Source organism: Anopheles aquasalis, chromosome 3 (assembly GCF_943734665.1).
Source record: "Anopheles aquasalis chromosome 3, idAnoAquaMG_Q_19, whole genome shotgun sequence".
Taxonomy (NCBI): Eukaryota; Metazoa; Arthropoda; class Insecta; order Diptera; family Culicidae; genus Anopheles; species Anopheles aquasalis.
Genome location: NC_064878.1, coordinates 19,927,186 through 19,955,004, shown reverse-complemented (window position 1 = coordinate 19,955,004; position 27,819 = coordinate 19,927,186). Strand labels below are relative to the sequence as shown.

General features: G+C 46.6%; 1 protein-coding gene across 8 annotated transcripts; it reads right to left on the bottom strand.

Annotated features, from left to right (window-relative positions):
* Window positions 1-113: 113 nt before the first annotated feature.
* Window positions 114-27,147, bottom strand: LOC126577681 (sodium-dependent neutral amino acid transporter B(0)AT3). Of its 8 annotated transcripts, none has more exons than XR_007608343.1 (13): window positions 25,032-25,184; window positions 20,822-21,032; window positions 18,052-18,509; window positions 10,500-10,732; window positions 9,852-10,426; window positions 9,623-9,770; window positions 9,355-9,556; window positions 9,119-9,278; window positions 8,884-9,046; window positions 8,597-8,797; window positions 7,519-7,587; window positions 6,656-7,079; window positions 6,279-6,410 (listed from the first exon to the last, which is right to left on the bottom strand). XR_007608343.1 is itself a non-coding variant. In XM_050239500.1 (12 exons), the coding sequence occupies exons 3-12, from the start codon at window positions 18,341-18,343 to the stop codon at window positions 6,234-6,236; spliced, it is 2,214 nt and encodes a 737-aa protein (XP_050095457.1). In that variant the 5' UTR covers window positions 18,344-18,509; window positions 20,822-21,032; window positions 27,061-27,147; the 3' UTR covers window positions 5,607-6,233. The 8 variants fall into 8 exon arrangements, 6 of the variants coding, with proteins under 6 accessions (XP_050095461.1, XP_050095457.1, XP_050095459.1 ...); XR_007608342.1 differs by having other exon boundaries at window positions 6,324-6,404; XM_050239500.1 differs by lacking the exons at window positions 6,656-7,079; window positions 25,032-25,184 and adding an exon at window positions 27,061-27,147 and having other exon boundaries at window positions 5,607-6,404.
* Window positions 27,148-27,819: the final 672 nt, after the last annotated feature.

Sequence of the window (27,819 nt, the reverse complement as noted above, 5' to 3'; positions counted from 1 at the left end):
CGCTGCGCTGCGCATCGCTCCTCCATCACCACCATCCCTCATCCGCACGATTGCTATCGAAGTTTGAGTTTTTGGATCGCCTCTAGTGGGTCATAGTAACAAGTCTGTCTCTGTCTTCAACTATATGCAAGAGCCTATTTGCAAGTTTAGCAAAGGTTTTTTTTTTGTTCGTTTTTGGTTGTTGGTAATGTGTGGAGGCTATACCCTCTCTAGGAAAGGGAGAAACGCAATTTTCGTTGTTATTAACGAATGCGAACAACGGCACGAACGACAGAGGCAGAATAGAAAACTAATAACGAAGTTGCGCGAATCAATTCAACTACTGTTAGGCAAGTATTAGGTAGCAAAAGGTTTTGTTTTGTATGGCATTTGTATCAACTCAAAATGAAACGTAAACTTTGGTTACACCATGTAACTTTATTTAATCGGGCCGGCTTTCTGAGCGAACGCGTTTGACTTTGGATCAGAGATGGTCCGTGTGTTAACTTGAAGCTGAGCTCGACAATCAATAAAACAAATCTGTTAGCAATCAATCTTTACAAAAGACAACGAAACGAAAGCTCGCCAAATGCTGCCTTATAGTGTGAAACAGAATTTTCGAAATGTGACAATAGGTTATTGTTTAAAGCAGTTGGAGAAGACAAGTGTGTTCGTCCAGGTTAGAGTGGTGGTTACAAATCTACTTCGAACAAGGAACCGTACGCAGCACACCACAATTGACTCAATTTTTGTGTGTTCATCAACAAGTATGAAAGTTAGTCTCGGTCAGGACGAATCTTCGTGAAGATGCCCTGATGATTACAACGGTACCTAGTGGTTGCAAGGCTGTTTAGCCACCTTCAGTTCTGTGGGCTATAATTGTTGGATTTTTTTTTGTTGCTGTTAACCAATAGGCAACGAACTGATAAAAAGAAGTCTCTTATTAAACCTTTGGTACATATATGTTGTCTAGTGTGGGAACAGAATTTGTGGCGACTTGTTGAGCAACTTTTGTGTGAAACAAATCATACATTTATTCACTGTTCGCTCCTCTCTCCCTATCTTTTTCTATTTCGTTTATCCTTTTCAGGTGTATTGTGTTTTATTATGTTTTTATTGAAATGTGAGCTGCGGTATGGTATGAGGTATCGCGATTTCCTGATTCATCTCGAGTCGGCTAAATCAACATTAATCGAAGTGTAAGCTTGAGCATAGTTCCTAGTTATATCTTAAAAAGGCGTCCCGAAACATGAAACAATACCAACCAAGCGTATCACTTTTAAATACTTTCTCAGCAAAACACACCAACACAATCTTGTGCAATAATTAAAAGAAAGCCTTCAGCCTAAGAGGAACTAATCGCTTGTTACGGTGTACGGTTTTACTACCAACAATTGTCTTGTCAACCCGGTCTTTGGCCTTTCTGCTGCCCCGCCACGATTGATTTGCTTGCCCGTTCCACGGCGCTACGGCGGCGTTTTTGGTTTATGGACTAATAATTACTAACTCTTAAAACATTATCTTACTACTTTTGTTATTTTTACTCAATTGATCACATTGTTTATTGTATGTTTTTTTTTCTCTTCGTCCTCTCTCCAAGTTAACACCTGCGTCGCTCAGTTTCGTGTTTTTTTTATTTTAAGTATTTCATTTCGTTTAGCTGCTCAGTTGTTTAGTTGATATTCGATTAGCCAGTTTCGTTTTGACATTGTCAAATGGAAAATGGGTGGTAAAAATGGGTGGAAGTAAATTCCAAAGTAATCCATTTAATTCTTTTCAAACTCTACATACAAACGTCGCTTCGGATCAAAACCTCGACATTCCGTTTTTTGTTATCAGACAAAAAAGAATTTGAACACAATGTTTAATAAGAAACCGGTTTTAGTTCGTCATTATGGGAAGGTGTAGTAGAAAGAAATCCATTATTTTTCTAATCACTAATTTTAGCAACACTACTGTAAGTCACTTCAAGTAAGAAGCCAACGTTCCAGTTGAAGTTGAAGAAATTTTTGCATCTTTCTGCGTTTAATGTCCTGTCATGATGGCCTGATGGAGCGAAATTCAAACTTTACAGTCTCAACACGAACCTTGATATGCACATTTTCGAGAAAAGATTTGAGCATTCCGGCGGGGGTATACGATCACAGCAAAATATTGTATCGATATCGAGATGCTCTCTGGCTTGATGAAAATCAAGTTTTACAGTCCAGTTCAGTTGGATTATTTATTGTGCCACTTTGGTATGCATACCACATGATTCTCTAAAGTTATCCTGCATTTCGAAAATCACAGTAGATTCACAATGAAACCCAGCTACTTCTGTACCACTTGACGTTGATTACCGACAATGTGTGGTCAACCATAAGTCGATTTTAGAAAAGGAAGCATCGAAGGATCACTCCTGATCGATTGTGTAGCCCTCATAAGACTTGTGCCATGAAATGGGAAGTTGATTGGAATGACTTAATGTAGCATAATCGTAAAGCACGAAGCTGGCACCATGTGATTTTTGTCCATGATAAAAAAAGGGGAAAAGAATTCGTCTCAAGACAAGCGGATCGTTTGTTGTAATTATCAAGGCGGAGAAGCAAGGCAACGAAGACTAACGGTCTTTAAAAACGGGAAGCATTTTCTTTTACAAGAAGTCGGCGTTCATATTATACATTCCACATTACTTACAAAAAATTATGAATTTCTTTCGCTCTACACCTTACACACATGAAAACGAAACGATTTGTATCACCAAAAAAAAACGAGAGTAGTACCTACACACAAGCCAGGAGTTTTCTTAATCCGTTTCTAGAAAGACGCGTCGCGGTTGAAATAAAGGAACAAATAGCTCTGCCATCGATGATTTCGAACGCCGCAACTGTTATCGTTGGATCGTTCAATCAATAATATCTTACACGTGTGTTGTCGTCACTTACTTAAACGCCGGCTTGCGATCCGGGTGCGGTAAGGGTTTCGAGTTTTCGTTTTTCTTCTGTTAATGGCTGCGTGGTGTCTTTCAGAGAAAGAGTTTTACAACAAACTTCACCGCGTTCCCTGGGTTCCTAGTGTTTGAACTCAAGCCTCAACATGAATGTTTTATAGTGATATAAATACTTATGTACGTTTGCTGGTTTTGGTAGCGAAACCAAACCGAACCCCTATTCTATCCTAAGCTGCTGCTGCTGCTGCTGTCCTTGTGAGTTTACCATTGTACTGGCAGTCCGCAGTCATACGCGGAGTTTTTCTTTGTTTTACTTCTGGTTTTGTTTTGTATCTGCGTGAAAGGGCTGTTTGCTTGCTCGGTAGTATATTCGAAGCCGTCCTACCAGTGGACAGTGGTGGAAAATTAATCATTGCACAAACACAAACGATGATGCAATCGCTTTCGAGCCGAGGATTCGAGGGGGGGGGGGTCTTGATATCCCCAAAAACGGGCGTTTGCATGCAGGCTAATGGTGCAACGGCCAAAAGGATGATTATAGTAGTTTGCTGCTGCGAACCAGTCGCTCGCCTCTCCCCCCTCCGGCACACTACTAGGGGGCGCCTAAACGGTAGCCTTCAGTCCGAGTGTCAGTGGAGCAGTGAAACGGTACGATGCTTCTGTACAACAGGCAAGTATGCACACTTACACAGCAGGTAACTAGCAAACATTGGAACTACTATCGCTACAATTAATTACTACTGTTACTACTACTACCACAGGGCTCGGCCACATAATCTCTGGCACATAATTCGGGCATTCGTCGGGGGCTCTGGAGCCACGCGGACGCGGAGCGTTGTCATTTTGTATCACACAGCGAAAAGAGGATGATGGTTCATTGGGAAATACTATTTTTTTCCTAGTAGTGTCCTAGAAAGTCGTCGTTTGCTTTCGCCACTTGGCGGCGGGGCGGCACTACCGAATGGTGTAAGGGTTTGGTTTTTTTTCTCTGTTTTCTGTTTTTGTTCCGTTACGATTAAAGTGGTTTTTCAGCATCTTCTGCTTATTATGCATAGGCTCTATACATGATATTTACACACGTAACATGGCAACATCTTCGTCACCCTCGTCCGACGGTCCCCGAGTGGGGCAGCTGAGCTGCCGGGGACGGGCGCACGAGACTCTCTCTCTCTCTCTGTGTCTGTAGTGGCTACAGGCATCGGTTGTACAAACTAGCTCAATCGGAAAGCAGTGCGGAAGCGGACATCAAAATGCCCGCGGCACTCCACGCATACTTTGCTTTTTTACGCTACAGCGAGGAAGGACGAAGGATGCGAACGAAATTACTTAGCTACAACCCGGCGGGGGGTGGGGAAACTTAAAGCATAAAACTGGTATACTCATAACACATAAAGGCTTGCTGCCCCCGCATGCCTCAGCAGCGACTCAGTTGTGTCTCAGGAAGGAAGGTTAGAAGTCCACCACTTCCATGCGGAACGGTTTCTTGCGCGTCGCGTTCGTGGCACCGAGGACGGTCGGTGTTAGATGCTGTTGGTTCTTGAACTGCTGCTTGGCCGCCTGCTGTTTGGCCAACATTTTGCCCATCGTCGGTGGTTCGTCCTCATCGTCGGAATCGCTACGCACGTTCACCGGTCCACCGAGCGCTGGCCCACTAAAATCGTCATCATCATCGTCGTCCTGCGGGGAGTAGCGTTTTTTGGGGGTATAGAAAGAAAATGACAGTGTTTTTTTTTAGTAAATTATCAAGCAGCAGGATTTAAGAAATAAACATTCAAGAAATCAATTTGACCAAACAGAAGGAGTGGCGGTCAATGGTGGAGAAGAAGAAATTCCGAGCGCAGTGACGAGCGAAGGTGTAATGCATTCACGGGAGCACTACAATGACTCATGCAGAAACGTTCTAAAACTCATCAATGTAACGGTCGCTAACTTTATAAATTGCAGATAAATTAAATTTCTTAAACCATATTCTGACGAATGCTTATTTTATGTTTCTACTAGTAGAACTCACAAGCTAATGTTTAGTTAAGAAAATAAAGAACCCAGTTCCCACCATGCGTTCACTAGTCGAAGCTTATAATTTCTTAACAAAGTAGAACATATATTAAAATAGCCTTATATTCTAGAAATAAACATTAAGTACGAAAAATAGTTTGATATTAAATTGAGAAATACAGATTAGTATGATACGGATAGAGATAAAGAGTAATTTGTGTTAATTGCGATAGTTGAAAGCGATTAAAGAAAGCGAAATGTACCAGAAGAAGCTAGAAAAACACTGTTAAATATAAACATTTTCAGAAATTAAAAATTAAATGGCTGTGTAGCTGAAAAGAGACTAAAAGAACTCACAACAACTAGAAGAATCACTTACAACTAGACCCCAAAAAACCAAAAAGTGAACGAACCTCTAGGGCACATAAATAGAAAGCGAAAAAGGAAAAAAACGTTCCAGACACACGATTCCAGCCTAACCAAGCGGTAGCATTGGTTTCTATCACGGAAAAGGGTCTGAACGCGTGAAAAATTCCATTTCATTTGACGAATGACAAAAGATAAAAGTGATCAACCAACGATAACACGAAGAAGTAAAAGTGCACGAAACTGAAATAAAGTAACCTGGGTACAGCTACAGAGTAGGTATCAAAATGGGGGTTCAAACGGGTGCTCTACTTCTGGCTCATATTTACCATATTGTCATTTGATTTAGCAAAGTGGCGCGCCCATTCCTCACTTCACTTCAGCCGGCCCCTCAGACTATTAAGCTCCGGTCCTGCATCGGATCGTGGTGGAGTACAATCTACGCCCCCCCCCACCCGCGTACCGATACTATCCGATGGGCGATCTCTTTGCCCATCGTGCGTCCCTTCGTTTCGCTTCGATTCGATGTTAGATACCCCCGCCCCGCCCGACTCTCCGGTGAATTACGCGGCGTGTGGCATGAGAAACTCTACGAAAAACTCTAACATTCTATACATTGATGTTGCATCAACAGGCGTTGTCGAGCTGGCTGGCACTGTTGAAGGGTTGCCCAAATTCTCCCAAAAGATCCTAGCTCTATCAGTGTAAGTGATCGAGCCGCTACAATGCACGCTGGTTAGTTAAAATCTGGCTCGCGCTTAAGCATGTTCTTGCGCTGCTGGTGCGCTGCGCTCTTCGGTAGCCGGATGCGCTCTTGATGGTAAGTGGTATGTCTGGTATTTTTTGCAGTGGAATGTTGTGCGATATTTGTGTGCCTGTTGATCGCGTACTATCTCGGGCACGCGGAAAAAGGACGCGACTGGCCATTGGTCCACCGATCATTGATGGTGGTGGTGCGTTTCTACTGTTTCATGATCGACTTCCGGGTGCCAGCGGTACTAGTGATGCTGGTGGTGACGAGCGTGGCACCGGCGCTACCTTTGCTGCTGCTGCTGGATTGGTTCGGCTTGGTAATGGGTTTGCTTGGCGAAGTTTTACTGCGCTTGCCAACAGCATCATCATCCGCTTTCGTCTATAACTTTCAAGTAATAAACTCCATGTCAATGTCAGCACGATCGAGTTTTAAGCGGATGCATGACGTAGCGGTGGTGGTGGTGATTGGATTACATGTGATGATTGGATGCAGGATCACGACTAATGGCGAATGGAAGCCTAGTTACGGTGGATCACAAGATATGAAACACTGAATGATCGTATGCTATCGTATGAGAAATAGGCTTAGAATGGTGAAAGCGCAGCATACAGTTTCCAGTTGGTGGCTACCTTCAACACTGGATCCAGCCCGCACCGAGGGCAGAAGATGGTCATGATGATGGTGATGATGATCACATTGAGCATGCGTTACGATTTCAATGAAGTACTACAACCGTCCGTGGTTATTTTTTTTTTGCTTGTGGTGGGGCAGATCCGCTCATCCTCTCATCATGTTTAGATGTGCGGGATGCGTGCCTGCGCCTGCCCGGGGGTTTCTAGTCAAGCTCTGCTTACACAAATAGCCAACAGTTCTACCGCGGTGTGACGATGCAGATCATGATGGGTCCCACCGATGCGTATCGCAGGATACGGGGTATAGGTTGTTTTTCTTCTCTCTTTTGTTTTATTTTTGTTTTGGTACAAGTACTAGCTTATCGGATTACTTTATGCGATGATGCGGGAGTTTTTAAGTATTGGGATTTTATGAGCGTATCTATTCGGTTAGTAAGATAACAACAATATAAATAGAGAGAAAGAGAAAGAGAAAAGGTGAAAGATACCATGGAGTACGGGGAAGAAAACAGAGTGATAGAGAAAAAAGGGGAAAGGATTGATTGACGGGGAGGAAGGAAGGATATGAATGATGAGCGCACATCAAACACGCAATACTGATGATGCACTGCACTGGAGCTATGCCAATGCAGCAAGAGAGTAACAGGAAAGTAACAACCGACCGAAACGTGGTAGTTAATCTCCTTTCCTATTACTCCCTTTCCTGTTGATTCAGGACTAGCGAAGGATAATGGCGTACGGTTATCTAGGCGCAAGGCTCTAGTGATGGTAATGCGAACTACACGGTAGGAAGTTGATACACTACAAGGCGGACTGTTGGATGATGAAATAGATGAATGACGTGTTACACTGCAACTTACATCAAAGTCTCCGATCGTGAAACGTGTAGCTGCCAGGGACTGTGGCGGTGGCAGATCAGGACTTACGACCTGCTCGTCCGAGTTCGAGGCGAAACATCGAGTGGTGTGAAGCGAGTAAGCGATTGACCCCACAGGCACACGGGCAGAGAGACAGGGAAATGAATTGAAATGGAGGGAAAATGCCGGAAGATGTGTTTGTTACAAGGATGTGTCGCGTTGTTAGTGTATCGAGAGTACAGCGATTGATTGTTTGTTTTGTGGCCCGTGTTGGTACAGTACACAAAGAAGAATTATTGAGAAAGAGAGAGAGAGAGAGAGAGAGAGAGAGAGAGAGAGAAGGAGAGAGAGAGAGAGAGAAAGAAGAAGAAGAAGAGAAGACATTGTGATGAAGATGGATTAGTAGATGTAGGCACATGTTTGTTAAAGGCTGGTAAAGTTAGCCAACGATTCATTTACAGATGAAGCCTAGTGTTGCATCTGGTGTGTCCAGCTTGTATGGAATATGTTTCAATAACTTCGATGCACCGCAAGCTGTACTTAATAGTTGATAGTAGAACGTCTGCCATTACGATGGTTCTTATCTTTTTAACAATTCCCCAATGAAACGATACCTTACACGAACTTATAATTAACTTAACTTAGCCTATTCTCCTATTCCGCACGAGGTTGTTCTTTCAAATTTCCATAAATGATTGTGTTAAAAAACATATTATTGCTATCTACAGCGAAATCAAGCGAATACCAATAACACACACATAAGCACGCACACAGGAAAGCATATCTAAAATAATAATAAAAAAAATAAAAGCTGAAAAACCCAATAACAGCCAATTCTTATGTTATACTGTGCGCATTGAGTACAAGTCAATGCCTTTACCACCGGAAACGATCACATCTTTGATCGATTCCTTCTTTGCAATGGAAGTTTGCAAAACAATAAATCTTATCACAAAACTCTCACAAGCTGCAGGGTCGGAATTCGACCAAGTTGCAGCCACCCATTGTCACATTGTGCTGCTGCGGATACTGATGGCTGAAAAAAGAAGTCAACATTCTCAATAGGGACGGCAGTACTTACGTCGTCTTCGTCAATCATTTCCTTTGTCGAGGCGGTCGTTTCGTTGCGTCGAATCGAACCCTGGTGAATGTCCAGATCGACCTTCAGGATCTGGAAGCGGCGCAGTAAGAACACTACCGGCATCGGCAGAACGCCGGCAATGATCATGGCGAGCGCGATACCCATGACCCAGTTGGGGTACGATTTGTTTTCAATAACACCCTGCACCGGAAATGAGAGAGCAAAGGGGAAGAAAGGGAGGTTAACATACACGCAAGCACACCCTCCAGTGGTGCTGTTTCACATACCAGTTCACCGTTCCAGGCACCGTACGTCGGATTTCGGAGTATCATCGAGAGTATGGATGATAGCAGAATACAGCCCATGATGGCCGGTCCGATGTATCGCCAGGTCATCTGCCAGTAGAGCCCTGGCCGAGTACCGGTCATTTGGTAGATATCCTCCGTGAATCTTTAAATAGGAAAAGGGAAAGAATCAGTTTCGGTACGATAGCAAATTGATTGCACGCCTTCCGGAACTTACTTCTCGTGACCGTAGATGTAGATGACGGCGATCATCTCCATTAGGGCCACCACAACGAGTCCGATCGTACCGGCGAACGAGTCAAACATCTTGAGCCAGTACTCACCGGCACCGGTCGTGAAGATGAGACCAACGGAGAAACAGAACGCACACACGACACCTGGAAGGGATACCGAAAAGACAAGCAATGAGCATCCTCTTCCTGTCTGAAGAGCAAGCACGCGCTGCGGTCCTACCTGTTACGTAAGGCTTCCGAATTCGCTTGAAGATATCGATATCGAAAATGGTACACAGCATCCCCTCGAGGATACCAATCTGTGAACCGAGTCCAAGCGATAGCAACATGGTGAAGAAGAGCACCGCCCAGAATGGTGAACCCGGTAGCTCTACGATGGCCTCGGTAAACACGATGAATGCCAACCCAGTTCCTTCGGCAGCCTGTAGAAAAAGGTACGCCATTAGTATCATTCGTAAGGAGCTAGCCTGCATCTGCACTCGACTTACACTCGAAAGCTGATCCTCGAGACTGCACTTTTCAAACTCCCAATCCTTCAGCATCGTACTGTTTAACCCTGCCATCACGTGCTCGTACTCGCTGTTGTCCACGTGTACCGACTCCAGCAGACCATGCTTCACCAGGACGTGTTTATTGCTGCGGGAAAGAGTGAACCGATACCGATTAGCTAAGGTTCAGCACACCTTCAGAAAGTGAACCTGCAGCTGCAGCACTTACACCTGAATACACCGATCAACGCCCAGCGTTGCCTTATACCCCAGGATGGCGAAGATGACGACACTGGCGTAGATCGCGGTGATCGCATTGCACACCGACACCAGCAGCACATCCCGGACGCAGTTATTCTTCGGTGTGTTGTAGCTCCCGAACGCAATGAGTGAACCGAACGCCAGCCCGAACGAATAAAACACCTGCGTGGCGGCATCGAGCCAAACCGTCGGTTCGAGCAACTTCTCAACCTTCGGTGTGTACATGTGCATCAGACCGGCGCCCGCGCCCTTCAGCGTGATGCCACGGATGAAGAAGATGGTGAGCACGATGTACGGGAAGAGCGACGTAAAGTACACCACCTTGCCCGAGCTCTGAATGCCCTTCATGACGATGAAGAACACCACGGTCCAGGAGAGCATCAGGCACAGTACGATCCACCACTTGAAGCCTCCGGTTTCGTCTATGCTCGGTGCCGCATCGAGCGTCGTCCGATACCAGAAGTACGCCGTCTCGGACGATCGTTCACACTCCTCGATGTCGGTTCCGTTGATCTGCGGACAGGTGCCCCACGGGAGCGGATACTGGAATGGAATGAGTGGTTAACGGAGACTTGAGTATCAAAAGGAATTCGATCTTTCGATGGCGGCCACTTACCCGGAAGCTGTTGAAGAAGTAGTAGAAGCACCAGGTAATGATCACATTGTAGTAGATCGCCACGAAGAGTGTGACGATGCAGGAGCTTATGCCGATGCCACCGAGCCACGGGTGGATAGTGTTCCAGACACCGAGCGCTCCGAGCCGCATCCGTTGGCCCATACCGAGCTCGATCAGGAACAGTGGTATGCCCTCGAGTATCAGCATCACCATGAAGGGTATGAGGAAGGCACCTGGCAAGTGAGAAAGAGAAGGCAAGGGTTTGTGATTGGTTTACGTGTTGACAGATAAGAGGGAATGGAACTTTCTTGTAGTGACTGTCCTCCCATCCACCTCCCCCCCTCTCTCTCTCTCTCTTGTGGGGGATTTTATCAATCAAATTACGCATTTGATTGCACTGAGTTTCATGTTTTACCGGCCGATACAACGGACCAGTTGGAACCAGTTCGGTAGTTCCGTGGAAATTGTCGAATACACATGAATCAGGAGCGGCGCATGAAGCGTTTGCTCGAGGTCAGTCCATCACATTGACCGTCGAGACCGGGCTCGCCACTTTCGGTTACGACACCAAGCCCATGCTGCTGGTGGGGCCACGTGCCAACAACAATCCCTCACCAGAATGCGACGAGGTGGTTGATCTAGTAGCTCGTCCACGAACGTCATCGTTTGCTGCGCTTCACCGAACGCCCTGGCGGACGGACGGCTTGTCGGATTAGTCTAGCTTAAGGCGCACGAATCAGTACGCGAGCGCGCTCCTCTGCCATGATGTGTGTCCTTATTTTCAACGGAACGGAACACGTCATCAGCATGTTTTTCCTGTCGCCCAGTCCTCCGACCAGATGATTCACCTGGCGTCGTGGGCGGCAAACAAATCGGGTCGCCGCTAATGACGATGATGATGCAAGGTCACCTCTTGGAAAACAACTTCGTTCTCTATTCGTTCTACGTTATTTATAGCGCTCCCTCCGTCCCCACTGGTGGTAGAACGCTAGTCACGCAACTACACATTAGCCATGGCTGGCTGACGGGTGGTTGCTTTGCAGCCGAGTCGCGCCAGTTTGCAGCAACAATCGCCCTGTCCATCGTGTACCCGGGGCTGACTGACTTGTCAGATACGGAGAAGAGGGAGTGTGCGAAGGGTGGCAGGAATAATGGTTGCTAGCTGGCGCCCCATTTTGCGATGCAGCTGGATGCAGTGGAAGCCGTGGTTGATGGTGAGGAATGATTCCATTTTGATGCGCTGCCCATACTATCACGTACGCCTGGAGTATGATTTGTAGTTTCGCTGCCAGCCATTGATTGAACTGACTTCCCCGCCCGGCAATCAACCATGGTCACTGACTGCAAAACCACCGGATTGCGCTCGCTACAGACGGGTATAGGTCAATCAAGAGCGCATAATGGCTATAATAACATTCTTTAAAAACTTCCACCATGATTCAACCAGATGTTTTGTGAACTGGCGACGAGTGAGCCGGTCTAGTGGCCCACAAATGTAATGTAAATCGCATCAACGGCACGGCAGTGAGTGTTAATCGGCACAGGGCGACGGGTAGGAAGCGCTTTGCTTTGGTTGACATCCAGCGAGTGAATGGCGATCGTTAAAAGCGTTCCGTAAAGCACGATAATTGCGTCGAATGACTCGCAGGCATCTCTCGCAGAAGCACTACTTTAGATGGAGCAGAACATGTGGCACTCATGCTCATGGTGAGCTCGTTACGTGATGGTTACCGTGCCCACAATGAGTTGTGAGCTGAAACAGGACTGAAAGTCACGCTTGATCCAGTCCGGAAGTGGTTGGGAAACTTGTTGACAACAAGAATGCAACGGCACGATGTGGCAGGTAGGTTACAAGTAACGATGGAGACGCAAGCTATGCGATATGCTACCTCGGGGAATCGTTTTCCTGTTAAATGCTTTAAGAACGAATTCTTGGAGAAGGGTGGAGTTCAGTTAGGAGCTTAGTTATGATGGACGCACATAAAATGATAGTGGTTAAACTTTTAGCAACTATTTATGATGTTCGAAAAGTTGATTTCAATTAATTGAAGAAAGGGATTATGAATTTTGATGAGCTCTCTAACATGAGGATGCGCATTTTATTCTTCAATTCCTTAAAAATTGCTAGCAAATGCGACATTAGAAGGCGAAATAAGATAAAACTCTATTGGTTTTTTTCTATTTAAAGTGATACTAACTGATAGAGATAAAAGTTTGTTTTAAATTAGGCTACCTAATATATATTTTTAGTATATCATTTGCAAAGTTCATGACTGGCATCACATCTCGTGTTATGGATAGTGAAAATTCTCTCAATTGGAATATGAAAGTTATTTAGATTTTTTTTGTGCAGATGATGCAATAGGAAGGCTTGGTTTTCAGATTTGGATTGGTCTGATAAAACATTTAGGAGAAAAGTAAAAATTATGGAGATTAATGAATGCTAATACGTTTCTTGCTAATGCTAAATGTTGTGATGTGATCGCGTTTATTCTAGTTTTTTAAATTAATTTAAACTATACATAACAATAAAGCACAATATCGTTCTTCACTGAAATTTTAATTAAGAATCGGGAAACAGCAAATACCCTCTAACAGCAAACAGTCTCAGTAAATAAGAATAAAGTTACGGTAAAGGCACGATTTAAAGAGGCAATCTATTCCGGTACAACAATAGTACAAAACGGACACGGAAGTAACGCCTGATTGCTATTCATGTGACAGTTTTACATTGTTGTCGGCACACATATACACTCAACCACGTGTTACAAACTCACTAACAACCCTTGAGAAACCCTTCAAATGGGAAAAGCGTCCTTGCCCCGTATACCATATTTTCCTACCATCGTTTCCTACTCATGCATTCCACTCAATATGCCAATATGGCCTGGGGAGGGGGCTTGACTTTACACCCCCATTACTAAAAGGTGCATCGATAAAAAAAAAGCGTCGGCGAGGCGGCCAGCCAGTCGACTTGCATTCGAAGGAAAATATTGAATTCGAACAAACAAATGGGCCGGGGCTGTTGATGGTGTTATGATGTTCGCAATCAATGTTTACCGATCTAATGTTAGTTTGATTTTCCGAGTGCCTGTGCCGAGGCGCACCCCACCCCCGGGGTTGGCTGGGTGTTTATTATGATTCGATTGCCGACCGCTTGCACCGTTGTGCTGCTGGTGTGGATAAGTGGTTCACGTTACTTTTTCTCCGCCGCACAAAGCCAGAGTGTAATAGTAAACAATATGTCGGAGCCAGTGCAGAACTTGCTGTGGTGATGATGTGAATGTTCGGGAAAGAAATTCGCAGATTGGGAATTAATTTTATCCGTTTTCAGTCAACAACTGTGAGCCAACTACAGTAACTAAACAAGATAACTGCTTTCTTCCATCTTTCTGGTAGTTCTGGGAATCTATTTTCGGTGTCTCTCATCCCAGCCTTATCTTTTTATGTCCGAGGTCATAGTTTTATGAGGTTTTAGGCATGAGTTAATGATTTTGCAAGTCAAAATGTCTAGTTTAAAACTATCTAAAATGCGTTTTCACGGGCAGCAATTTCATTTTTAAATTTCCATTCATTTTTATGGATTTTTGATAACACCTTTCTGCGTTCAAGTAATACAAAAGTACTTCTAGCATAAAAACCTGACATTTTTAGTTGAATAAAAATTAATGTTTTTTTACACTGTATCCAAACAAGCAGTACTCCGTTAGATTACGATAACAGCTGCTGCCTCAAGCATAAATTATTAGAAAAATCAATGTGTTACTTATAGAGCCTTGTTATCGACAGTAAATCGGAATGGAACTCACTTTACCGACAAATTACACGCATCGCCATCGTTTACGCACCGTAATGCTGAACTCGTGCCTCGAACCTCATTTGCCTAAACGAATGGCCAATGGCGGTGGTCAATGCAGCGCGAATCACGGCGATACCACCACGGGCCGATTAACATGAACACGGCCGATTCCATATGCTCGCGATGCTCCCATCAATTCATGCTCCACTTTACGCCGCGTGATGCATTTGCCATCGATCACTCCATCTGGCTGTGTGCGGACGCAAACATCCGTCAAGATCAAGTGCAACGCGAGTTTCACTCCGACGGCGTGCCATGCATGTCGGCGATGGTATGAGTGACAGTCGCCGAGTCGCGTTAGTATCGCTCGACCACACGCCATTAGTTGGGCCCGTGGTTGGGCGTTGCGTGAACTGCCGGTTGGTGTGAGGGGTTTGCTAGGTCAGTAGTACCACCTGTCCTTTCCTCATTATATCCCCCAGCACCAGCACCACCACTACAACACCCCCTTGTGCGACCACGCGACACGCAAACCCTTACTGCCCTAGAGAGGAGGTGCAGTCGCAGCAGTTAGCATTTTCAATGCTAGCACATTTTCCACGTGCAACACTGGATGGCCGGGACCATCGATGGCGACACCACCCCCTTCAAACACACACGTGGTACACCGAAACCACACTTCCACTCGATTCGTGATTGATCGCTAGTCTCGACCTGCAACCGGCGCTTCGTGGCGGGCGGGCGGGCTCTTGTTCTCGAAGCTTGGCTACATATTTATAGCCGAAACGGTTCGGCTCGGTGCACTTGGCCCCGTACCAGAGCAGATTCATTGCCACGTTGCGTAGTCGTGGGCCAGTAGGTTGGCGCCATTTGGCGAGGCGAATTTCCGCGATCCCTTCGTCGTTCATTGGATTTTGCGGTTTATTGTTCGTCGCCGGAGCTGGAATTTCACAGTTTTCGAAAGTGGTTTTTGGGCCGCTTGCAGTGGGAAGCTGGCGAAGGGGTGGAAGCTCTGTCCGCAACACGATTGACAGCAGCGTCGAAGCGTCGGTAGGTGGTGGTGGTGGCAGAGTAATTGCGTTGTGTGGTTGCCATTGAGTGACGTGTTAATTGGGCGCAACGGGCGAGAACGATGCCGATTGAGTGGCATCGTCACTCATGAACATTGAGCGCAACGCTGAGCTTGAGCGAACGCCCTCACGAGAAGAAGATCGAGCATGATCGAGCACAGCCCTAAAACGATGGCGGATACGAAATGGTGGCATTCGATGGAGGCGCCCAACAGCTCATCTCGTGGATCGATCTCGGCGACGTTGAAGGCGCATCAAGGCAATGAAGGCCCTCCCCCCGCAACAATGAGTCGGACAATCGTATAAATAGAGCGTAATCGGCCATCGACCATCGGCCATTGGGGTGGCGTGAAACAGAATAATCAAAATGTCATCAGGGAACGCAGAAGAGAATGTGGCAAAGATCGGCTACTAACAACTGTAGCCTAATGTTCGATTCGATTAAACATCGACAATTTATCGAGCAAATCCCGACGACGACGACGACGACGACGGTCACTGGCTTTTCGCTCGCCAGGTGTGTTAGATCGATGCGGCCGGGGAGGAAGATTGACTGTAAACTCCTACTACCACTGATAGAAAGGGCTTCGCTCGATTGCTCAATATGAGCGGACAAAACGGTCCACCACAGTCCACCACAGTAAGTAACCAATCCCTTGGTCGCCCTTGGTTGCGAAAACACACTTTGGCCACTTTGGCTCGTGCGCGTTGGTTAATTGATTAGAGCAAAACGCGGCGACGCACGATTGACGCGGAATAGATTTTGCGTTCGCGTGGCGGCCTAACCAGTCAGTCCGAGTCAGTCAGTATCAATCGAACGACACCCCAATGGGTGCTGATTGGAGCAAATTTCTGTAATTGATACGTTGGCCACACGATTCAATAAAGGCTCTCTGGCTGGCTGGCTGACACTGGCACACTGGCGAGTGCCAGCGGTCCGGGACCTTGGCGGGACTGTGCGCAGGTCATTTTTGGCCGCCCAGGGGAGGGTGGGAGGGGGAAAGGCCGCTTAACTGATGGCGCCAGCAGTGTGGTGCGATGTAACGCCATTACGAGGCCGTACGAGAACAGCCATGTCCGGTGTGACGAACTATGGCTTCGGTGAACGTCATCTAGAAAGAATGGAATCGTATTTCTGGGCCGGTGGGGGTAACCTACTTCCTAGCTGTTGCTTCTGTTTCTGGAGTTTTTTTTTATTTTTGGTCTTATTTTTTAATATCTCATTTAATCGCTTGCTCTGCGATATCATGCGATAGTGAGGAGACTTTATTGAGTCGATGGTATCAGTTGTATGCAGTTTGTTTGGCAGATACTTTAGATTACTTCGAGATGACTGTAGTTAGAGCTATGTACAACTTAGTAGGGAAAGAGTATGATTAGTAGTCGTTTCTTGTTGATTTAGAATATCTCTTTTATGCATCGGGCATGTATTTGCAGAATAGTTCTTCGTTCAATGTAAAGATGATGGAAAACATGTTAAGGGCGAACTAAAGTTAATTCGAGTTCAAAATAGACGCATTATTATAGATTTTTTGTGAAGAAATCAATCAACTTAATTCTTTGAAGGGAATGCCATATTAAACTTCAACTTTTCAACAATATTTGGTTCTAGTTTGGGGAAGATTTATGAATAACTTCATACTAGGCATCAAAGTTAGGAACCGCAACCGCGTGATTTTTCGCAGATTTTTGAAATTGAAAAAGTTATGCTTTTTTGCCTAAACCACAGCAGTGGCCAAGTATAAAAACAAGGTCTCATTAAAGTTTTCACCAAAAAGGGTCACGAATTGAGTAAAAAACTACAAATTTAACAAGACTACCGATCGCATACATATGACTCAATCATCATTTCAAGAGAAAATAGATCATTCCATGGCCCAATAAAGGCATTAGAGTTAAAAGGTATTTTGTATGATTGTATTTTCACCCAACTATTGGTAAGAGTTTACAAAAAAACTTCTACATTTTTTGCCTAGATTGAGTATTGTTTCGACACGTAGTTCAACCATTCGGTCCAACAAGTTCACGGTTGCACATAGACTTTGAAGGCAGATCGCGGTATGGCGAACGCCGGAATCCAGAGAATCCAGCACTATCGCGACTTTTATTACGGACCCAAAACACAAAACCAGCTAATGACCCTTGTTAGCGATGTGCAGTGGAATCGGTAACGTTAACCACAAGCTTCTAAATAGCATCACAAAATGGTGTTCCCATGATTTAATTTAATTTAAGAGGATTAGTGTAGATTTGTTGCAGTGGAGCTTGTGGAATGGCTGATCCAATTAATCCATGCTCTGAACCAAAAATGTGTCAGAATTTAGTCCAGGGCAAATGAATGCAGAGAACTGGATACAAGCCTTGTATGAGCTAGACACAAATGAAGAAAAATATCAATATTTATCAACAAAACATCCGCTGAGCTTGACAATGCAGCGGTTACTGGCTAGCAAAGACCTTTTGTATACCGTATACCGTAACTAATGCTTGGCAAGATTTCAACCGAGAATCAATTTTACCGCGCCAAATCCAGTCGTTACTTATGTTCGCTTTCAATAATCGTATAATCCCCGGATAAAGAGATGCCTAGGAAGCCAGACGAGGATAGACGTTCGAAATGTACGACAGACTACGACAGAAAGTAAGGTAGATTTTTTTTGGCAAAGGGCCATAGGGAACTTACCACCACCGTTCTGCTGGCACAGGTACGGAAACCGCCAGATGTTACCGAGCCCGACCGAGTAACCGATGATGCTGAGGAAGAACTGCATCTTGCCGGACCAGGCGGCCCGGTCCGGGTCACCGTCGGGCAGGGCGCCGGCCCCATCCCGCGAACCGATCGAGCTGCGATCCGGCGGTGACAGCATGATCGTGACACCGTGCGTTCCGTCACCGCGGGCCCGCGTATTGAGCGGTGCCATCTCGTGCCCGTTGTTGCTCCGTGGGCCCGGTACCCCGTCCACTTTAGTCGCCATCGTCGCTGGGCGGTTCACTAGGCGGTAATCGCTGGCTCGGGTGTGGATCCGTCGTGTACCACTGTATTGGGTGCCGTTCCGTGTGACGATCCAATGTCACGGTTTTGTGCCGAGTGTCGCCACACGCTTGCAAACAGCCGCTTCGCGGTATGCGGTGACGGAGATTCTGTTGGATGGAAGAGCACACAATAGGAGTTACAAGATGGTGTAAGTACACTAACTGCGTTTAGAAATTGTGGAAATTCAAGATAAAATAATATTGTCATAGACTAACGGCTTATGAATTGATTGCGAGGGAGTAATTGATCAGCAATCGAGAGTATAAATCGCTTTAGAGAACCATCTTAATTAACATTAATGAGCTTAGAAAAAAGACTGAAATCAGGGGGCTTCGGTAATTTCTTACCAAAAACAAGGTCCATTTTTGGCGATTTTTTGTGGCATAACCATTCAACTTTATTCTTTCAAATGAATGGCATATTAAACTACAACTTTTGAAGAATATTTAGTTCTATTTTGGGAAAGATTTAATGAAAACTTCATCCATGACAACAGATTTAGGCAATCGTGTCTTCGCAAAGATAGTTTTTCCGGTGCCCATCGTAGCTGCGTGATGGGTCATCAGAAAAACACAAATCGATACTCGATTGATAGATTTTAAGTATATTCAGGAAGTCCTGTCTAAGTTTTTGTTGAATTTTCTATTTTTGGATTTATGGCAGATTTTTGAAGTGAAAAAAGTGATGCTTCATGACAAGAAAACACAAAAACACGATTTTTAAAGATTTGTTTAAAAAAAAGTATCAACAATTTTCATAAAATCTCGACGAGACTACCTGCCAAAGAGTGTACAGATTATGTGTTAAAAATTTCAAATCAATCGGTCCAGGAATTTTTACGGTACGATGGGCCACCGACTTTGAAAACGTTGGTTTTGGGAAACGCTCTTCAAAGTAGCGTGCTGCATGAAGCCTTGTATGAAACGCGAATTTTAAAAAATCTGTACCTTGGACAGTTTTGCTGCGATTGATCCAAAAAATGTACACAATGTTCTAGAAAGGATCAGCATTCAGGGAAAAATGTTAAAAACATGTGTCACAAAACAAGATTAAATATCGAAGCCTACCCTTAACCCACTAAAAAATTAGGACAGAAAACTAGATAGAACAGAAAATCATCAAAATGGAATCAAAAACTAACTCGAAGAAGTGGTAATTAGAAACAAACAAATAGAAAATAGTACAAAAAGTAGAAGACTAAATCATGCATTACATCCACATGATAAATGAAGTTGTTTTGTTTTTCTTTCATTAAGACCATCAACGGTCCTACAGGACAAATGAATACATTATTGAACGGTAGCATCTTCCTTCCAGAAAAGTTCCAAAAACGATGAAAGAAAACACAAATCCTTGGGCAACCAAAAGCGACTACCTAACGTACACAACACATTGATCGTGCGGAAAGGGGCGCGAATTCCTCGCACACAAAAAAAAAAACAGCAAACATTTCACTCCTACAACATCACAAACCATCGGTTGGCTCGTTACACGATATCATTATCACCTAATGGTGGACCGAAGCGATGGTGAAAGAACAAATTGGCGAATGGTGTGTGGCCCAGGTCCACGCCATTGCTTAATGATACCCTTTGCGGGGTCCCAAGTGGCCTGTCCGGTATCTACTTGTGCCTTCTTTTCCCGTACGGCAGTTGCCATCTTTCCCTCCCGGATAGACCGTTCCGGTCCGTGTCATGCACTGCGTCTAGCACCTGTCCTGGGTGGTCCGTTTCGTGACTGTCCTGAAATTTTCCTGAACCGAAGGATACACCCTCTAATAGCCACTACGGTGTGGGCCACAGGACGGTCGTTAACATGAAACACACCGTTTGCTCGGAACACGGACACTTCACAAGGTAAGTGCCCGAATTGGGAAACTCACTGTGTAGGTTGGTCCATCGGAAAGCCACAAAACCCCCAAAACCCCCCCAGGTAGCAATAGCGCAGGCAGTGTGGCCATGGGGATACCATTTACTGGATCGATGATACGCCATTTTGCCACCACGCGTCATATTTGACTATCACCGAGCTGCTCGTATCAAATGGTACACATCTTCAAGCTACTGAAAAAAAAAACTCGTCCCATGTCTCGTTACCATGCGCCTCCATCGCGTTCGACTTCTCTCCCGGGATGTTCGGTGCTCTCCCGGCGGAGTTGTCTGCGCCCTCGAGTGATATTCCAAAATTGGAAGATGCATAAATTATGCTCATCTTTCTGTCTCTTCTGGGAAATGCTCAATTATTTTCTTATTACCGACCCGGAACTAGGCCAAGGACTGTGCTGACTGTGACACGTGCTTTGCTGTCTCATTTCGCTCTCCCTCAGTGTCCAGTAATGGAGATGGAATGGAATCGTAGGGAAAGGTAATGGAATGTTTTCAAAATTTATCCACCAAGCATTGAAGAAAATTGAACTTACCTTTTGCAAATATGCTCGCGATATCCAAAGAAATGGTTGTCAGTTACTCAGCCGAAATCGCTAAGCGTTTTCTTCGTGATCTCTGCGTTTGATAGCACGGCACAAAGTTTTTTCTTCGAGAAAGGAGATTCAGTTACGTTTCGCAAGTCCTTTGTCTACACTTTCACTCACATTGAAGCACTAACGGTACACTGAGCGAACTGATTCGATCCTGTAAACAAACATTCGAGGAAACTTCCATGTAAAGTTGAGTAACTGCGTCACTAACGCTCCCGAAAGCGCTTCACCTGGAGCGCCAACTTGGAAATATTAAACTTTCCACTAGCATCGAAGTTTAAGGGAGCACCCAACACGAGAGCGGAAAGTTTTCGAGACCGTGAACCTGAAATCACAGCACACGCGGTACCGCTGGCTGGATGGCCGGCAAAAAAAAACATGTATCACGAATGGGGAACGCCGCATAAGCCGGCAAAAGGTCGTGAGACGCAGTGCACCACCAGCTGCAGCACCACCACACGAAGCTACCCGGTACCGGGATGGCCAAATGGTAAATATTTAACTTCGGCTTCGGAGCCTAGCGTGTGGTGATAATCGCAACAAAAAAAAACCACAAAACAAAAAGAAGAGGAAATAGAATCCATTCGGCCGCAACCGTCGCGCACATCGGAACCGAAAATTGAGTTACGTGCTGGTGGTGGTGGTCCCGTGGTGAAAATCGATATTAACGCTGCCGTCCCGGGACTGCTTCGACCGTACCACCGCAAACCAATTACCATCCTTTCGTCGCTAGTGCCCGTGCTTTCGACCGGAACGAGGGAGAACGACGAGTGTCGCAAATTTAGGTAACCAACTGTTACAGGATGTTTGGTTTCCGGATGCTTTTTTCTCAATGCACAGCGGGATCTGCGGCGCAGGATACTGAACGTTCGGTTCGGGGCAGCGATTGACCGCTTTTGGAAAAGGCCCTTTCTTCGATTTAAAAGACAGTTCGGGGTCGTTGTTCGTGGTCACCGCGGGAGTGCGATGGTTATGCTAATGGACATTGTGGGAGCTAGCATCCGGTAGTGGGAGCTTCTGGGCGGAGTAATTATTGTATCGCATCATGTCATGTGGAGCATGTGGTTCTTTTGGCAATTAAGCAATGGTTCATGGGAAAATTATGCTTTTACAAGCGCTTATCTTTTGGATTGAGGATATTGCTTAAAAAAAACGATTTTTTGTATCTCTATAAATCTCCTCGGTCATGATTAATGAGCCAAATAAATGGAACAACTGCATCATAAAACAATCCAACAGAATCGTGGTGTCTTTCGGTCATTAAAGTGAATCCGAGCGCGAATCGGTTTGGCTTGGTATCCGAACCAGTTGCGCCATCAGCAAGGAATGACCTATAAACAGCTGAAAGAACATTAAAAGGAACAGTTGACGGGTTACAACAATGGCTAGGACATTATCGGAAGAACGCAGAAGAGCAAGTACGGTTGCTCCAGCTGCACTCTCGATGCTTTGTCTATCCAAATGGGCGAAAGAAACGGATCTAGAATATCGATTAGCTCAAGGAACATGCAAGCAAAGTTATGCTCCCTTCGAAAGCATTGTGAATGGTTGACATAGAAGAAAGAAAGTATTCTTTTTCCACGGAAGTTACACAATTATCGATGTGTCAAAAGCATCGTTTTCTAGCATTCTATTCTAATGAATAGTACAGTGAATAAATAACTATGGAATATCGTACCATCTTATGTCTCATGATATCTGTGCAACATTAATAATGGCGATTCGTATCAAAAATTGAAGCTACTGAATAAATCTTCCTTCTGAGTGGTGTATATCGAAATTTTCACTAAATGCCAAATTAAGTTTACTGTAAATAATTCCATTAAATCTGAACATCACGACGATGTTACAAAAGTTATATGATCTCAGCGAAAGTTGGTTAATATTTCCACATTCAGTTTTGTGAAGCAAAATATTAAAATTCAACTGAGAATTCCTATTTCACTCCTTAAATAATGCCAAGGAGTTTAGTACAGTTTGGACCGCAATGTCCACAAATACCGACAAAATATAAATAAATTGTGATTTATTACTCCTCGTATCTGCATGTGGTTAATGTCCTTGCCATCCTTTGCCATAATTATGGAACAAAACCACGTTAGCAAACAAATCAGCACACAGGACAGGGTCCCTGCGCCGTGTCCTTGAGGTCAAACGCAACGATTCTTTGCAACAACCGGAAGAAAACCATCACCCCTATCCTTTAACTGGACCGTTTGCCAGACCGATGATTCTGACCCCTTTTTCCAACTTCCAAGAACAAAAGCGGGTGCGTAAGGCTTACGCCAATCAGCCCAACATTTGCATACACCTCCCCTCCTCCCGTTGCGTCATTGCGCCCTTTCCTTTATGCTGCCTGCTGGTACCCCTGTTACCGCTATGCTACAGGACGGTTTGCCAATTTCGTCACTGCGTACGGTTCCTGCCCCTCGATGGTCGATTTAGCAAAGTATCACCCCGTCCATCCATCGCCCTCGGACCCCGGGAGCCAGCTGGAACACGTTTGGAAGCAACACGTTGCTTCGTGCAAAGAGGACAACCTCGCACACTGCGACGCGTATCGCAGCAAATGTTCACAATACTGCGCTGGTGTTTGTGAAGGTGCGTCTCCGGAGCAGTCCGGAAGGCAATCCCGGGTAGGGTGGTTTATGATTTTCAATGAAATCCATGTACGAGAACCTTCTTCCTGCCGTAGCTTACCTAACACCAGCAGCAAAGGGGACACAATAAAGAGACGAAACCTCAAGGGCAGCGCAATGAAGTTCCCCTTTTGTTCCCCTTTTTCGAATCGAATGAAATCGAACACACGTGTGCCCTTCGCAGCAGACGACTCTGGTGCTCTGGCGCTGCCAAGAAAAGATAAAAAATGAAAGTGCTGACCGCTGATCGTTTTCGTGCTCGTTTAGCAGCTAATATCCCACACCGAAGCGGCATGTCGGGATCTATTTGGTGACCTTTAGCAGCGCGCTCGAGAAGCGCCAACAAAAAAAAAGCGGACAGTTGGAAGACAGATTGCTAGGCCACGGATTGGAGTGGCAGGTAGGTAGAACGCAGCGGCATGTAGTGCTCGTGTTCCTGCTCCTGCCGCTGCTGCTGCTGTTGCTACTACTTTGCTATTTTTAGCGCTCGCAGCGATTCGGAACTGACGGAGAAATATTATTTTCTTGGACAGCTGCCATCGATGCCATCGACCACGGAGCGGATGGATGATGTATGGTGCGACCGTGCCAGGTTGTGCAGCAGCACCAGGCAGCTCAACCACTGTCCGGGGCATGCTATTCACTCAGCTCATACCAAGCCCGCGCGGTCCTCCTGGAGAAGACAGATGCCTGCTGCGATGGGCGCTGTGAGCTTGATATTCAAATTTCCATTCCATTCCATCACTCCCCCATGCGATGATCTGCTCCGTATTTTCCGTTCTGCCCGCACATTCTGCTGGTCGGCCACTTGAACTAAATATGTCACCACCACCACCACCACCACCAGCACCACCCCTCGCTATTCGCGTTTTTCTCCATCTTCGCCGCAGAGAGGAGCAAAAAAAAAACCAAAGACACGGTTTCGTCGTTAAGCGATTGACGTAAAACGGTTTGTCGTCGTTGTCGGTTGGTTGCCGTGTGTTCGCGATCCAAGTAGCACACTCCGTCTCCGTTGTCTCACCCCGGCAGATGAGCGCGATTAGCGACGAATAATTGCGTAGCACATCCACAAGCACGCACGCACCAACACACTCTCAGACACATCAGAATCCTGTGGCCACTTTTTCTCACACTCTCGTAATCGATCCGATCGCCGGGGCCTTTCGTTCACACGAATTTCCATATTCCTGCCCGCCCGTACACAAACACGGACGGACCCGGATTACATAACCTCTCCGACGTCCTTCGTCATCGTCCTTGCTGACGCGCTACGCACCGCGCGTTCTGCGGAATGCTGCGCCTTTCAATCACCTTCCCTCGTCTCGTCTCCTCCCGGCGGGATGTTACGTGACGTGCCACGGTGCAGGGGGGTGTTTGTTTTCACGGAATATTAACCCACAAAACAAGCGCCACCAAACGAACGGCGTGCCGAAACACAGCTCACAATTGCAACGCTTACTATGATTCTTCCTTCGATACGTCCTTCGTACGTCACACTCTGATTCGATACAGACCGACAGCGTAGAGAGAGCGCGTCCTGCCAAATGGTGGGGGCCCCACACCGTAACCGTACTGCGAGCGGCAACGCACGCAGTGGACTCTATTGGTGCGAACCGTTCGGTTGTTGTTGGCAAGCAGCCGCGAGCTTTCTTGCCGCCAGCGTACCCAGAAGCTAGTATCTAGCAGAGAATCACGAAGTGCACTGCGCCTCCATCCAATCACATAGCTGGCTGTGACGTTGGATACTGAAACGCGATCGTTCGGTTCACTCGAGATTCACTCGCCACTGAAATGAATCCGTCGAACGGATGCTGAGAGAGAGAGAGAGAGGCAGAGAGAGAGCGAGAGCGAGAGCGTGCGAACGATTGATTTTCCTGGTAGTCCTGGTGGCGGGGTGGTTTTGGGGTTGTCAGGGGTTGGTGGCACATTCCAAAATTCAACACACCAGCTGACTCCGGTGGCGGGCGAGCGTAAGGGCAAAAATAGAAATAGGTCAGTTTTAGAGGAAACCAGAAGTTCACCAGAGATGTGCAGAGCACGGGCAACCCTTCGCGATCACACGCCGACACGCTTACCATAGTAGAGCGCGATCGATCGATTGCTCGATTGCTCTCAATACCGGCACCGTGCGGTGCGTGCAACATCGGGCGGGCCACCATCTTCATTGTTTACTTATGACGTGCAGCCGTGCCGAGAAGCGCGACCAGCAATCGCGTCAATTGGCCAAGATCCAGAAGATGCCGGAAGATGATAAAAGACCGACCGGACACGTGCGAGTTGGGCCGGAGCGATTGCCTGTGCCGTGCCGTTGTGTACCGGTTGATCAGTATCGGCGATGTCGGATCTTATCGCTCCGTGTCAAGGCGACTGGCCAGCTAGCTAGCAATTGACCCAGCGGCACAGCGCCACACCTTACAAACGGAACACACAGCGAGTACGGCAACGGACCCAGGTATGAGTACCTGGAACTGCTGCTGCTGCTGCTGCTGCTGCTGCTGCTGCTGCCATACCAATACCACGGTGCCCGCGCTCCGAAACCGAAACCTTGTGAAAGGATGCCCGACAATCCCTGCCCCAGGGCCACTGGTTTGCAATTGACGAAGGATTGTGGTGCTGGGTCTCTTCACAAACACATACATTCGAATTCGTGTGCGCGGTAGCACACATACAGGCGCGCACGTACCCGCGATGGGGGGGGGGGGAGAGCTCTGGAAAGCGAGGCAAGGACAAGGAGACACCCGGAACCGCACCTTCCTGCCGCTCGTCACCATCGTGACATCCGCGGAAGGGCAAAAACCACGCGGTTTTCGGTTGGAATCGACAGACAGAATAGATCACGGTACGACCCGGAAACAATCTCCGGTTGCGCCTACTGCGACCTCTGGCAAAACGGGTATTCCGTTGCTTTAAAAATAGTTCTCCCCGGTTCTGGCTGGATTTGGCTGGACGGTGCCCGGTTTGATGGGTCATTCCGGTTTGATTTGTGGTTATGTAACGCAGCAACCCGCCGAATCGCCTGCAAACCCGTGGCTGGAATGGCCGCTCGTAGACGAAATGAAGCTGTTCCTGGTACACCGTTCCGTTCGTGCGCCTCCATCGGATTCATCCCGGTTCTTCAAGGGTGGCGGGGTGAGGCGACGGTCGGCGCTACAAAGATCTCGTGGGTCGATAAATTTGCTCCCAAAAGATTCGCTTTTCATTCCCGTTTTTCCACCTCCGACTCTGACTCCGGCACCAACACACAAACACACGCGGCGAGCTAAGCAAATCCCAGCAGCAGGGGTTGTAGGAGCAGGTAGTGTCCATCCCAGTCCATGCACCCACACTAGTGTACCAGCGGTGGTGGCGGATACTGACTCGCTCCCCACACGCCAATCGGCACGCACACAAACACATACACGTCTTTGCTCTGCTCTGCTGTGGTGTATCGATTCCACACGAAAGGGAAATGGAAATGGGGGCGCCACCGTCTGCCGGAATCGAACTTTGTCGTTGAATCTGTTTTTTTTTGCTCCGACCAAAGGGGCCGGTTGGATGACTAACTGGCTATCAGATGATGATGATGACTGGCTGGCTGGCTGGTTGGCGGTTTGTAACGTTCGTAACCACGACCGTACCGTTTGAACTCGCTGAATGTACTGAACGAAGCGGCAGAAGAGTGACCAGCACAGGGCCAGCGAACTAGAACCGACGGAACAATACCGAAGTCCGGCCTGCCGTGGCCCCCTGTCTTTGTGTGCGTGTTTCGGAGCGGGTTAGCAAAGGTGGAAAAGCCATTCGTTGCCATTGCCAACGCGCGTTCCGGCCACACACGGCAAGAATGGGGACAAACACGACCAGGGCACGACGACGACGACGAGCGCCACTCAGCGGCGCTGTGAATGCACATGCGCCATTCGCCGGTGGTACGGTGGGTTCGCGAGTGTCCACCATGAGCTTACATGTCCGGTCTGGGAATCGTTGAAGCTCCAATCCGGTGCCATACCGGTGCGGCGTTTTTCCTGCCACTGATCCTTGCTGTTGTAGTCACCACAAAAAACCGTTTGGATCATTTGCTGAGGATCGAAGTAAACCGCGTTGCTAATTGACGACAGAGGCCACGAGATTTTCGGTCGCCGGTGAGTCTTCGGTCTATGCTCCACCGCGTGATGCTCGCTGCCACTCATTCACGAACTCGAAACCCTTATCCGCGAGTGTGCGCGCGTGTCCTTATGGGAGGTAATTGAAGACTTGGCACGCACACAGACCGCAGCGGGTATGTTGCGATTGTGGTGGTGTAATCGGGAGTCCAAGGACGCAGGA

Excerpts from the sequence above, each read along its gene's own strand:
- LOC126577681 (XM_050239500.1), bottom strand. The coding sequence starts at position 18,343 with ATGGCGACTAAAGTGGACGGGGTACCGGGCCCACGGAGCAACAACGGG. Across the intron at positions 9,279-9,354 it reads TCGGAAGCCTTACGTAACAG|GTGTCGTGTGTGCGTTCTGT; the intron begins GTAGGACCGCAG and ends TATCCCTTCCAG. Across the intron at positions 8,798-8,883 it reads GTGCCTGGAACGGTGAACTG|GGTGTTATTGAAAACAAATC; the intron begins GTATGTGAAACA and ends TTTCCGGTGCAG.